This window comes from Gymnodraco acuticeps, unplaced genomic scaffold, assembly GCF_902827175.1.
Source record: "Gymnodraco acuticeps unplaced genomic scaffold, fGymAcu1.1, whole genome shotgun sequence".
Taxonomy (NCBI): Eukaryota; Metazoa; Chordata; class Actinopteri; order Perciformes; family Bathydraconidae; genus Gymnodraco; species Gymnodraco acuticeps.
Genome location: NW_022990490.1, coordinates 281,288 through 296,431, shown reverse-complemented (window position 1 = coordinate 296,431; position 15,144 = coordinate 281,288). Strand labels below are relative to the sequence as shown.

Genomic DNA, 15,144 nt, shown 5'->3' with positions numbered 1-15,144 from the left:
AGGCAATGTTTGTCTAGAAAGCGTCAACAAACCATTGACGATCAACAGCTTCTACACGAAAACCACAGAACTAGAGCGTCCTATTCTCCAAGTCACTCAGGATTCAGAGGGGAAAACCTCCTGTGATGCTGACCACCTTGGAAGTACTGTGCCCAATCTGGACCATTTGCCTTTTGTGCCGACAGATCAGAACCCCACAGATCATGCAACACGTTTGGTGGCTCCAGGTCATTTAAAAGACTAACTGGCTGACTGGACCCAAGTTTCTGTCCAAGCCAAAGCCAAGTATCTCTGAGAGCACCTATGATCTTGTGGATCCGAGTCCAGACCCAGATATCCGGCTTCAAGTGTCTACTTTGAGCACTGCAACAGCTCACAAGCAGCTTGGTTCCCAGCGATCTACCAAGTCCTCTTTATGGGAGTCACTCACTCCTTCTGTTACTCGCCTCTTGCACATCGCATGTGTGTTCAAGGCAACCCCAAAAAAGAACAGTTATCGTAAGGGCTGGCATTGCTGCGAGGCAGAATTCACTGTTGAGGAATCCAATCAGGCCGCAGATATCATCATTCAAGCATGCAAGAAGTGGCAGTCAAATCACGTACCAAGATATGAATGGCCTCTTCGACTGACAACACAGACTTTTCCTAACAAAAACGGGAAGTTGCATCAGGTCGAGGTGAAGGTCATCGAACCAGGAGGGACTTCGCTCTTTCTTAGGCCTGTTGCAGAGATGGTGCCTCTTCTCCCCCCAGATGGCTAGGTAATGGAAGTGTTCTAGATTTGGGTGACGTGTATCACGCCAGACGGAGAGTGTTCTGTTACAGCTAAGTTTACTCTTGTTTGCATTTTCTGGGCTATTCTTTGTGTGCCAATTGTGCCTAGTCGTGGTCCCTTTAAGAATCAGGATGACATCATCAGATGGGTGTGTCAGGTGAGAGGAAATAGGCAAAGCATGGCTCTGTGAGCAATGTGTTATTGTTTGTTAGAAATCCAGCTACATCTGCATACGTCTTAATGCCTTTGATCGCATCGTATGTAAGTATTGTTTATGTTTGTGTTATTAATAATTACAGATGATTATTTTTAGGAAATATTGTATTCTGTGGTGTTTAATGCTGGAGATCTTCCGAGTTGTCTCAATATTGTACAAGGCTAATGCAAGGAGAGTTACATAAATAAATGTACAAATGGCTGATTATACTGTATGTTTAAAATATGATGCCATTTACAGATGGAGCGCTCCATTTCAGACGCCTACCCGTGCGGGTCCGTGATCGGCACGGGGTGGGCCCCTGCTGAAAAGGAAAACCCCCCCGCAGGACTTGAAACGCCCCCTTGATAAATACATTTAATTATAATGAAACCAGCTGCAATGGATCATGGATCCACCAGGGGGAGCCGTGATTAAAAAGCTGCCACACTGGAACTCATGTGAAATAAACAGCTGATCTACAGGTATCTGATATAGCGGATATTTGTTAAGATCCATATGTCACGGATAGGATCATATTCTGTGCTAAATAAGAGACATGTAATCATTTACTAAACATCCCCATGTTTTTATTTAACAAAATAATGTTTAATTCACGTAGGTGTAAGTACAAAACCATCGCTGTGTTTTTAGATCAGGAAATGCTTCCAGGCTCAAACAAACGATTTTCAATCATCATCCTCACGATCATTTAATGTATCATATGTTCGCGAGTTGAAATTAATGCACTAATACATGTAGTTTAATCCACGTGAGTTTACAACAACAAAAATAATCGCTTTGTTTTTATATCACATCCGACCGGAGGAAAATGCAGCACGGGTCTCACTACCGATCATCCTAATCCCACGGGCAAACAATAATATGTACAGTGTTAATAGTTTACTGTATTATTAGTGTCTAATATTACTGGGGATTTCGGAATGGTGGCCTACTGGATTTTGATTTATTGTATCGGCTTCATATCGCAATATATTCCCGAAGTCTGAAATGCAAAAATGTCCCACATTAGGGCAATTCCCCCTACATTTAATCATTCAAACAAAATCATATTTCGTTTATTTTTAAATAAATAAATGTGGTTTAATCCACATCATTTACTGTGTTAATTGTTTTCTGTAGTATGTACACCTTCCTTTTTTCCCATCCAAAGTTTGAATTGGATAAAGGTAATGGTTATCGATGGTGCTTTTATAGCCTATTGTATAATAACTGTGTGATTTATATTGCTTTTCAAATGCATATGGCCACCCATTTACACTGCTCTTCCCGTCAAGAATATGAATAGAACTTAGTTAGATCACTTTACATTTCTGCAAATTAATTTTTAATCACACACGTCTCCCCGTCCCGAAAATGATAAATAAAATAAAAAGAGGAAACCATTTTCAAGTTCAGTTTTCAACGTTTTATTTAAAATAACTGACATAACAGACACCATACTGTAGGCCTATCTGCTGCGGAAACCAGGACGAGCTATTTCGGGATCTGTTTTTCGGGGGCTCCTCAGTCTCTCATTTACCCGGCTCCTGATTAGGACACATCCTGGGGATTGTGTTTACAAACATTGACCAGACCGTTCACCAGCCCCCACCCCCCATGTTGCCTATGCTGTCCTGTGTTGCGAACTCTTTGTTTAAAACGAATTGGCCATCGGAATGTGTGGAGGAATTCTCCCAAGGGTCACATTCCACAGCTCTCCCCCCCCCCCCCCCCCCCCCCCCACACTCCTGTTATCTCCCATCCCCCAGTCTGTAGGTTTGTGTTTGCATATTTATATGCCGTAATTCCTACTGGTCCTCTCACGCACATACATTCTCCTTACAGTATACATACATAGGCTATATGAGTCCGTGTATCTACGGACCATTTGTTTTTATTTATTAAAAAAGTAAACTGAAGAGCGTCTGAGAGGCGTTTTTGCCCTTTTGCTTGTTACCTTACTAAATGGTCTAATGGTCAGTGGAGCGAGGGGGGAGGCCCGCGAAACTCGCGGAAGTGATTTCAAAACAAAAAGCACTCGTTTGCTTGGAACAAAGAAAACGGCCAAGACACACATTGAGTCCAGAAAATGAATGTTATTAAGGGCTGTAAATATAATAAGCCTGTGTCTAAAATTGACAACAGGCTTATTATATTTACAGCCCTTAAGATACACTTTTGTGTTTAACAGCTGACCACTACCATGACATACTTTGTTTTAGTAGATTTCGCATGAGAGCAAAATGTATAAATATGAGCATTAAATGATATGAATATGAGAACAAAATGCATGAATGTGTGAGTGACAATATATGAATGTGTGCATTGAAATATGATAATATGAGAGCAAAATGTATGAATGTGTGAGTATATATACGTGTGTGAGAGTGAAAATGTATGTATGTAAAAGGAGAATATATGTGTGTAAGAGTGAAAATGTATGTATGTAAAAGGAGAATATATGTGTGTAAGAGTGAAAATGTATGTATGTAAAAGGAGAATATATGTGTGTAAGAGTGAAAATGTATGTATGTAAAAGGAGAATATATGTGTGTAAGAGTGAAAATATGCTGCATTTTGAATGTCCGATAGTCCACCATTTCCACCGGAAATATCAAACATTTAATAAAAGTGAAAAACAATGAACAAGACTTAACGTATTCATCATAATTAATTATATTTATTTCGTTTGCATGTAGGATTTTTGACTTTGTTTAGAGCAGTGATCTTCTACTTTATGAACATTTTGGACCCAAAATCACAAAAAAAACGTAAAAACAGATTTTGAAAATGATATTATTTTTCATATAGGTAACACACACATACACAACGAAACCATTTAAAAGCTGGAAATATATACATGGGATGTCACTATGATAATGTGAAAGTTTGATTGAGGTAGCATGGGATTTCATTCTGATAAGGCAAAAGTGTTATTATAAATATAATACAAATATATATATATACACATTATGTACAAAAATCAGTTTTTTCTGTCTTTATCTGTGCCACGCTTCAAAGCGGTTTCTGTCAATACGACACAGAGGGCAACATCACAGGTTCCTCCTCCTCCATGTCAAAAAACAAGCTTAAAGCTTGACTCACATTCAGAGTTCTCTTCATCATAGTTGAATCTTCAAAACTCTAAATCTATCTAACTATATCTAAATTCTCAATGTTTGTCTGTCACTTTACTTCAATCCAGTTTCCCGCCGTCTCTCTTCGTCTCTTTTCGTCTCGTTTCGTATCACTCCGTTTACCTGATTACCTCACCCCCTCCCTCCCTGGTAAATACATCCTGTTGAGCGGAATCTACAGTTTCCAGTATTTTCCGTTTCGTAAAATGATAAAATACGGCGAAGATATTAAAATATGTGCTTCCATTATTCATACTTCTGAAATATATCTGTATTAACTTTATATCATCGTCTCTCCGTGTTTACTGGGTCTTTTTGCATGAAACAAAGACTGGGATATAGTTTCAAGCCAGTACTTTCGACAGAAACACACAGCAATGTTGTCCGGACTGTTGTTTTTATACGGCACAGGTCATGTGATCTGATCACGCCGGCGTGACGGTCGACTCCAAAGGGTTAATATTAAATACATATAAGTATTTGTACAACTTGTATTTAGAAATACTCTGTTGTAATTATTGATGCATAAATGTGTTCATCCATTCAATGTGGCATCTGCTATAATGGGGTTAATGTATGATATTACTTAATAATACAATACATTATAATATATGATATGATAATTACATTTTAGTTTTATTCATTTCTTATTTCATAGTTTCTCATTATTATTATTTGTATCGCTCATCTTATTTTTGATTTTATTAATCTGTGTGAATCTGTGCTGTCCTGTTTTTCACTCTCACCCTGTTGCTGTTTGAACTACTAAATTTCCCCATGGGGATTAATAAAGGTCCATCTTATCTTATCTTAATGTATAAGTTGATTTACTTCAATCTACTGTACTGTGTAAAAACACCCCAACAATATTACAAGAAATATACTGCATAAAGCAAACTATATACTTTATTTGATCTAAAATATTGATGTTTTTTCATTATAGTAGCTTGTGAAAACCACACAGTAACAAATAAGTGATCAAATGCTACAGTATTCAGAGAACACAACTGCAGAGCTGCAAATCTTGCAAACAGACTAAGTTCATCAACACCCAGTTGTCTTTGTGTATTTTGTGAATGAAGCGCCATCTCATGATTAAATCCTGTAATTGAACAAATGGGGAAATTGGGCAACGCCCTCTAGCAATTTGGCAACACCCCCAGCCACTGGCATCCACTGGGCTTTTGACTGGGACACACCCATCTGAGTCTGATCTGGAGTGCTCATCTGTATAACTGTTTAAGTTCTAGAATTACAATAAATACATTAAAAAGCTTACAGTAAATATAACAAGGCAATTCAATTAATGTTAAAGCTGTGTTGATTTATATACCTTGTGCATATTTGTGTATGTAGAAATGATCATAGAATTGATTATATTTTGTCTTGTTTATTTTTTGTTTCACACCTTCCTTATATCATTAAACCTGTGAGCAAAGGATTCACGTCTTCAGAGTCTTGGTGTACGGAGGGAGTTTATCTGGCTGTTAAGATATATACACACTACATATACCGGGGACAGCACAGTCTGCAATGAAATGGTTGTCTCCTGTGCGCTTCACTTCCTCCTTGGCGCACCGGTAACTTTTTCAAATAAAAAAGTGCGCTCGAGAAAGTTTCTCGTGCTCACCAGAAAGTTTCTCGTGCGCACCAGAAAGTTTCTCGTGCTCACCAGAAAGTATCTCGTGCTCACGAGATACTAACCCGTTATCCTGACTTTTTTTTTTCTCTCTTTTTTTTTTTTTTTTTTTCATGTCCCTTAGGGGCTCCGTAATTGTCTATATTTATTTTTTGTTTGTTTTTCCTACTTTTTATCTTCTTTAACTGTGCTTATGTGGCACCAAGGCAAATTCTTAGTAGGCTATGTGTAAACCTATTTGGCAATAAACCTGATTCTGTTTCCGATCATTTCCGATTGTCAATTATTGAACATGGGTGTTTCTCAATGTCGAGGAAGGCTGCTCCAGAGCCACTATTTCAAGCATACTACGTCATCGAGTGCCGCCGAAGGACTGTTCCAAAGTCCAGCATACTTGGAATTCTACCGAGGCCGGCGTACTTCGTAGCGAGAAATTTCGAGGCTGCACATGTGTAGACGCCGCGGTCTTAAAATCCCCACAATGCTTTGCGCACGGACCAATTTCCAAATCTTTGGCGGAAATAGCGCTCCATTTAAGGTGGGGCCTCGCATATGACGCACACCTGTTAGCCTGTTCCACAAATCTTTGTTTTCCGAGGCTAGGAAGGATTCTTGCCTCGCTTCTGAAGCAAGTGACTCGGAAGACATGTGCTACCAAGCAAGCGTCCTCGACATTGAGAAACACCCCATTAGTAGATATAGTATGTATTAGATTAGTATTAGAAATAAACAAATGCAATCACATATGATCAACCCTTTGACTCAGCTCCTGTAAAGTGTTAAAAACGTCTCGTGAGTAATGTGCAATACCGGAGTCCAACAGAGAGGAAGCAGCTGCGAAACAGTAGCCTGCATACTGCGTAGCCTTCCATGCCCTGAAGAAGAAGTGATCCTTCGTTAGCGTGATGAGTCTACTATATGCTATGAAGGTAGATATGGTGCAAAATGCGAGAGCGTGTAAAACCTGATGTGAGCACTTGCAGAAAAAAAATCTGAGCTTGTGTGCACACTTGTATAAAATATCCACGTACCTGTGAACCAAATTTGAAGTCACAGGAAAAAAAAAAATGTTTGTAGCTTGTAAAAAAAAAATGAACTTAGTGATGAAATGTTCACTTGCAGAAAAATACATATTTTTTAAATATATTTTCCATTACAACTTGGTTATTACAACCTCTCAAATCGGTCATTACAACTTCACGAATCTGCTCTGTGGCAGTATAAATCGACGAATCTGCGGCCTTGACTTTTGCTACACTTCTTGCAATGAATGTGTTGCTAAAGTAATTTTCACCTGTAGATGTGGGGGGAGGGAGGGGGGTTGGCGCGAAGGGGCGGAGCTATCAGAATGACGAGGCGCAAGCTCGGGTCAGTCACACAGCCATGTCAGGTCGAACCGGTTGACTGTGGGGCCCTGCATGTTGCCCCTTTCACACCAACGCGGTACCAGGGCCGGTTCGGAGCTTGAGCCTGATAAGCACCGTTTTTTCCTGTTCGCGCTGCAGCGGAGCCGGCTCTTTTCCCCGAAAACCGGTTCTTAGACAAGTAGAATCATAAAAATACGCTGGTAAAATGTGCCTGTAGAAAACGGCTTATGCCACAATAGAATAGCAACAAGTAATCAAGATAGTCAGTTTAGCTTCGGTTTCTATGCTAACATCACCCATTTTATACCAGAGAAACTTTCATAACAGCGTTGTGATGCCAAGCAGCGTCAGACTGACACACATTCACTTTTGGGGAATTGGGGATATTTATCAGCTGCTTGTGTGACAGTCAGACAGTGAATATTTCACAGCGACCGCTGCTGTACAGTTAACGGGAGAATAAACTCCAGTGGACGAGCAGCACTGCAGCGGTCGGTAAATGCAGCTGAAACACATTAGATTAGATTATAATCTTTAATGACCACACAGCCAGGCTGGTGGAATTGGTGTTCAGTGCAGATTATTACAGCTTGTTCCATACAATTCAACATACAATAAACAGACAATAAAAAGTACAACACACAGCACAGGGCAAAGACATACATCATGACATATACATAAAGTTCAAGGTGTGATGGATTGTGATTGTTCATTGGGGTTATTTACAGTGGCGTTTTCTCCTGGAGGCCAAGGGAAGCCAGGCTTCCCCTGTTTTTTCTGATTGTAGTTATAATTTGAATAAATAAATAAAAACACTTTGTTTAGTTTCAGAAATTCTTTGTTGTGTGTTGCTGCCGGCCCGTCTCTCCCCCATTCTCATTGAGTATTTTACAAAGAGTGAAACAGCGCCCCTCTAGATGTTATGGTGAAACAGTAGATTGCACTCTCTGTTGCGAGAAGAGGCCAGCCGAAATTGGCTTCCCTTGGTGAAATAAAATGGAGGGATTGACCAATCAGACAAGGCTCACGTCATGCCCCTGCCAACCTGTGATTAGTCAGGGCCATGCCAAGGGAAGCCAGAGGCGGCTGGCTTCCCTTGCCTCACAATCCAATCAAATCGCATCAACTTAGTGTTGCAGTGACGCATTCTAAAAAGCGCTCGCGTTCCCTCGACAAAAAAGCAATGGGATTTCTCCATAGGATTTTGGAAAATAGCTCGAAATAAGGTCAGTGGAAAACGAACCTGTTGATAAATGCACGTTTTGTTCAGTCGGATAATATCCACATGTCTACCCTACTTTTATAATTTTCTAATCATAAATCTAATCGATAGAAGATAGATAGCGTCACTGCACCACTCTCACCGCCGTTAGAAAGTAGCAAGCAACTGAAACAAGTGCAATTATGGAGGGTGGAGATTTGGAGTATTTCATCAAAAATAATTCTACTAAACTTCCGCTACAGCAGCAACAACAAATCAAATCTGATGACAGGCCAATGCCCAAACTGGAGCTCTGTACAGAGAGGAAAAAAGGAGCGAATCGGAAGTAAAACGTTAAAGGTCTCCTGATTTAGTTTGTGAATGAATGCTTATTAGAGTTTGGGCTGGAGAGTGCGTGCGGATCTGTCGGTTAGATAACAGGCGTGTGTAAGTCCTGCATCTGTATGATACAAATGTGTGTAAAATGATACCGGGTGCTGTAATCACCCATCTGGTTACGTTATTACATTGACCACCACACCCCCGACCCAAAAGAAAGGAGGTATTATTGGCTTGCCCTCATTTTTTCCCCACGCCACGCCACTGGTTATTTAGAGTCCATTTAGTGTCCGTATTGCAAAGTGGTTCATAAACGATGAACCACGGCACTCTGGAGAAAAGTACAAGGTTGGAGAAGTCGTTATTTAATTTAATCTGTATGACCCGTATAATTAAAAGTAACACGATCATCGACCCGACGCAGTCCCCCATTGTTGTTGTTGTGAGCGAAGCACGGAGCTAGAACGGGAGCTGCGTTGGTGTGAAAGGGGCAACAGTCACAGACTATGGCTGTGACTGTTGCCCCTTTCACACGGAGCTAGAACGGGAGCTAGGTTGGTGTGAAAGGGGCCACAGCAGACTTGTGTGTGACTGACCCGAGCTTGCACCTCCTCGTTCTGATAGCTCCGTCCCTTCGCTCCAACCCCCCTTCGTCCCCCCACATATTCATCGCAAGAAGTGTAGCAAAAGTCAAGGCCGCAGATTCATCGATTTATACTGCCGCAGAGCAGATTCGTGAAGTTGTAATGACTGATTTGAGAGGTTGTAATAACCAAGTTGCAGCTGTAATGGAAAATATATTAAAAGAAAATAGTGAACATTTCACCACTAAATTCATTTTTTTTCCTACAAGCTACACATTTTTTTTCTTCTTCTGTGACTTCAAATTTGGTTCACAGATGCGTGGATATTTTATACAAGTGTAAATGTATGCACACAAGCTCAGATTTTTCTTCTGCAAGTGCTCACATCAGGTTTTACAAGCTCTCGCATTTTGCACCATATATACCTTCATATATGCGCTCCGCAGTAGCCCCGCTGCGAGGCTCCAGCTCCACTAGCAGCCCGCCCCCCCGCTCAACAACTTCAAATTTCTTCTCCTATGGTCCTAAATACGCTACTGGTTGACACAGTATGTGTGTGTGTGTGTGTGTGTGTGTGTGTGTGTGTGTGTGTGTGTGTGTGTGTGTATGTGTGTGTGTGTGTGTGTGGTGTGTGTGTGTGTGTGTGTGTGTGTCTGTGTGCGTGCGTGCGTGTGCGTGTGCGTGCGCTTCACCTCCATAGGCCACAGTGCCTTGTGGGTCTGCGGTCAGGCTTTGTCTCAGTTTCTTCCTCTTTTCTTCTGTGACGTCCAAACCGAGGAAGGTCAAAGCCTAAAGCAGAGAAAGAAAAATAAGATTGTAATTTCATTTAGCCCTAAATGGTCTGTTTCTTGCATGGATTGAACAAAGAAGCCACAGAGGAGACCTGGGCCTCATTTATAAACGTTGCGTACGCTCAAAAGATGGCGTAAGCCAGTTTCTAAGCAATCTTTGCGATTTATAAAAAAACGGGAGAGACGAGAAACTGTGACACCGTTGGCAGAAGGAAGAATGGAGAGAAATATGTGGAAATAATACCATAAATAAAATGTTACCTCTCATTTATCATATATGAAGAATTAATTTTCACAAATGGATTAAAGCCAATCTTAAAATGATTAAACAAACGCCTGCTTGAGACTCCTCAGCGCACACAAAACAATAACTTGGAGAAATAAATACGGAAATGTTATTGATCACCACTCGATTATGTTCTCTTGCCTCTTAAGCCCCACTGACCCGGTTCCGGGGCCGAAATTGCGTCATTTGCAGGAAACAACGTCTAAGGAACCTTAATATTTAATAAACTATGAATATTTTATATCCATATAACGGGAAAAAACTAATTTAACTGATCTTTTTCATTTTTTCTTTTTTTAAAAACACACAATGAATTAGCCCCGAGCGAAAAATGCTAACCTATTACTGCACAGAAAATCACTCCTAGCTCCCTTATTACTTATCCTAGCTGCACATCCAACACATCATTTATGATCGTAAAGACACAGAATCTAACGATGCCCACCTCAACACTGAAAGATACAAACTCGCAACGTTATCAACAAAAACGTACATCAAAACATGTGACGCTAGGTAGCCTAAAACGCTAACATGGCTTACCTTGGTCTTTGTCTGGTCAAAACGGGTCTTCAATGGCATTAAAACGATAACAACGATGATGTAGTTAATCCATAGGTTAATATCCAATGTGACTGTGTGTGTCCCCTTTGAAATGTTCTGATAATCCATAAGCAATAAAACTGCAATTCCGTTTTCAAATATCAGAGCAGGGATATTCCTACGCTCTGCAGAAGATTGCATGAGCAGAGACGCAACTAATTTGAACATGAGTGTGTGCGGGACGATTTCCCTTCGATTCTATTGGCTCTAACGGTCAGACAGAGATGGCACATGTCAAAATCGAAGAAGGGGGGCCAGAGATATGGAAAATCGACCCAAATGGCCCGAGAAGAGTTTATTTTGCTAAATCTGTCTAAAAAGGTCAAATATCACTTGTTTTGCATCAATCTTGATACAGGGTACTTATTATATGTTGTACTTTGGATTCTTGAAGCTTTTAGTCTACTAACCCATCATCCAAGGTTAATTTTCACTATAAGTACAAAATATGTTTTGGACAGACACTATAATTTACAGTTCTTTAACATGTTCAATCTGAATTTTCTTTAAAATATCCTACGCAAAGCTTTATAAATTTGGCCCGAGGTTACAGGACTCACTGTTTTTTGGAAGATTATACTTTCCATGACATACCGTCCAGGTTTCTGTAATGTCAAGTCTGGCGTCTTGTCAAGCAACTTTGCTTTGGACAGGACTGTTTCTATCCCTAATGCCATATTGCCCCCCACCTGGACTACAGTAACCAACAGTAACCATCACCTGGGAGATTGGGTCAATGGGGAGACAAGCTCAAAGTCAACAGCCTGGCCCTGGTTATGTCCACATAGCTGCCTGCTTGTGCCAAACTCACTCCTCCATTGCTCACTCTACACACCGCTAATATGACCCCCCCCCAGTTCCCAGCCGCCCTGGGTCTGAGATTGCAGAGGATTCTGTCACCAGTCTCTTGCTCTACCCAAACTTCCCTCAGCTAAGGAGACGGCAGACATCTTGGTGGACATGTCTTCCGTTAGCAGTGTCTTCCTTCAGACATTATCTCTCTCTCTTTCCTCTGCCCTCTCCAGTCCCTGGCTCTACTATGAACTCTTTGCCTCCGGCCTCTGTTCTGCACCTGGGTTCTCAGGCACTCGTAACACATTGTAGTAGTGCTTAGAAAGTCTGAATGTGCTTAGCATAACCACACCATCAACCATCAATAGAACAAATCTGACTTCCAATGAACATTTAAAAATCCTCCTTTCCTCTTCCATATTTTGTATTCATAACATATACATGAATTATAGTACACATTCATCAATTTATACACTTGTAATACAATGTAAATGAGGGTAAGGTGCTCAAAAAAACGAGTGAAATGATCTAAACTCAAGGGAAGTTGCTAAATGTTGGGGGCCTAAAGAGCCCCAGCAGAAGTAATGAGACATTTTCTAAAGAGGACCTGTGAAACATATCATCTGGTCAAAATGTTTTTAAGCAGCCTCTGTGTTTTCGAGGGGAACAAGGGGTCTGTGGTCTCCAGGATATTCAAATCTAAATTTGAGAATGAATTTTACCAGGGTGATGCTAATAATTCACATCACTCTGATTTCATTGCATTGAGCTAACACATGAAGAGAGGACCTTTTCTGTATTTAACTTTAGCATTTAACCTCTGTCTCTCTAATCCCATTAATGAATTGGTAGATTAGGATCAACCACCAATTTTACCAGGGTGATGCTAATAATTCACATCACTCTGATTTCATTGCATTGAGCTAACACATGAAGAGAGGACCTTTTCTGTATTTAACTTTAGCATTTAACCTCTGTCTCTCTAATCCCATTAATGAATTGGTAGATTAGGATCAACCACCAATTTTACCAGGGTGATGCTAATAATTCACATCACTCTGATTTCATTGCATTGAGCTAACACATGAAGAGAGGACCTTTTCTGTATTTAACTTTAGCATTTAACCTCTGTCTCTCTAATTCCATTAATGAATTGGTAGATTAGGATCAACCATCGGTTGAGCTAAATTAAAAGCAATAGAGTCAGAGAACGAGCAGAAGAGAACCATCAGCAGAGACAGGAAGGAGGGGGCAGGGGGGGGGGGGGGTGAATGTGCTGAAAGGGTAAGAAGAATGTACAGATGAAGAGCGCAAGCATGATAAACCAGCGAAGAGAGACTGAGAGAGAGATCAATGATGAGATGAAGAGAGGGCCTGGGGGAGAAGAAGGAGAAGAATCCTCTGCTCAGGGTTTCTCTAAAAACCTAAATGGAGAGCCGAAACGTGCATGATGTAAAGTGTGCTTGATAAGAATAAATATGAGGATCATATGTCCCTCAAAGGCTCCACATCTCCCCCCCCCCCACTGAACCCAATCTGTGGGACAGCGCTCTCCCCACAAACCTGACCATCAGAGAGATGGTAGTTATTCTTAAAGCCTGTCACAGGGTCATTTTGCTGGGAAAACCATTAGAACCTATCTTTGAGAAGAGCCTATGTTTAGATTATCACAGGCAAAGGTTGGCAGCGTTGGGGGTAATCAGATTACATTTGTCTGTAATGCAGTAATGTAACGTGTAAACTGTTGATAATGGCAGTAATTGCATTACAGTTACTAAGCGCAAAATGATCTTGTAACTTGCGTTACTTTAAGGTCTTCGACTCTCTGCATAACGGGAGGACAGAACATTTAATCAAACGTCCCTTTCCGCTGCGCTACATTCAGAGTTCATGGATGAGGAGACGGAGCAGGAATGTTAGTCTCATAGCAGAGATCAACAGTTGTTTGTGTACATCATGGAGGACATGTTGTCCGTTCCCACGGTGGAATCGCCATCTTTACCAAACATGTTGAGCAAGATAACAGGGGGCGGCCGCCATCAGACAGGAAGACATTTACAAGCTACCTGGACCAGAGCTCTGATGGAAACTGAGCTAAAGGAAACATGATGTTCAGACAGAGAGCAGAGGTCTGTGTGCAGGACTGTCCTGATCAGATTAAAGGTTTGTGCTGATCTCCTTGAAGAAAGTTCCTTGTAAATTGCTTTGAATCCTGGTCAGGCTGTCATGAAATGTGGGTGTGGATATTCATGGTCCCCAAAGGATGAATCCTTGTGGCGACACCTTTCTTATTTAGCTGGTATCAGGACAAACTCTATTGAATTACAGTTGAACTGTCAGGTTTTATTCGCTGAGCATGTTGCTGCTGGGCAGACAGTCTCTGTGGATTTGGTGGAAGTAGCTGCTGTGGTGATAGAAGAACCAGATCAAAATATTCTATTGCTTTATATCTTTCTGTTGTAGGTATTACAGTCCATGCCTTTGTATGTGTGCGTCTAAATGTCCTTTCTAATATCATACATGTTCTTCTGCAGCCACTCAACAGTTGTATATCTCTCTTCTCGATTTTATGTTTTTAACGGAAACTTGGATTGAACAAAATAACAGTGCAGCTGTTCTTATCGAATCAACCCCTCCCAACTTTAGTTTTATGAGTCAGGAAAGAATGCATAAGAAAGGGGGTGGAGTTGCTATTCTGTTCAATGATTCCCTTCAATGCAGGAAGACATCTTATGGGAACTTTGCTTCTTTTGAATATGTGGCCCTTCAGCTGAAATGCTCCTCTCGAGCTCTGTTCCTAATATCTATAGACCACCCAAATACTGTGCAAGCTTTTTTGATGACTTTACTGAACTGCTGTCTATAGTGTGTATTGACTTTGACCGTCTAGTCATTGTTGGTAATTTTAACATCCATGTTGACAACCCCCAGGACAGAGGGGCTAAAGAACTATTTTGTGTTCTTGATAGCTATGGACTGACTCAGCATGTGACGGAGCCCACGCACAATAAGGGGCACACTCTGGACTTAATTATCTCAAAGGGTCTGAATATCTCTAAGGTTGTTAAAAGAGATAACCACAAAGCGATATTTAACTGAAAATACTAGGGAAATGTCAGAATTTTTCTTCCACACTTGCCCCTGCTAACATCTCAGTAAATGAGCTAGTAGATCATTTTAATTCAAAAATTAAAAATGTTATAGATGCCATTGCTCCAACTAAGGTAAAGGAAGTGACTGGGAAGAAAATATCTCCATGGAGAAAGGCCATGACCATGAGAGCAGAACAAAGAGAGTGTTGAAAAGCTGAACGCCGGTGGCGAAAAACAAATCTCCAGGTTCACTTTGAAATCTATAAAGAGAGACTTGGCCTTTATAATTTGGAATTGAAAAACGCACGAGTCTTTCTTCTCTGACATCATTACCAAAAACAA

General features: G+C 40.8%; 1 protein-coding gene across 1 annotated transcript in view; it reads right to left on the bottom strand.

The window, feature by feature from the left end:
• si:dkeyp-72e1.9 (syntaxin-binding protein 4) overlaps positions 1 to 15,144 on the bottom strand; it is a gene marked incomplete at its 3' end in the record, with an annotated part of 99,408 nt that overhangs the window by 29,085 nt on the left and 55,179 nt on the right. Inside the window, 1 exon segment of the mRNA XM_034226477.1 lies at positions 9,934 to 10,030. Coding sequence (XP_034082368.1) covers positions 9,934 to 10,030 — 97 coding nt within the window.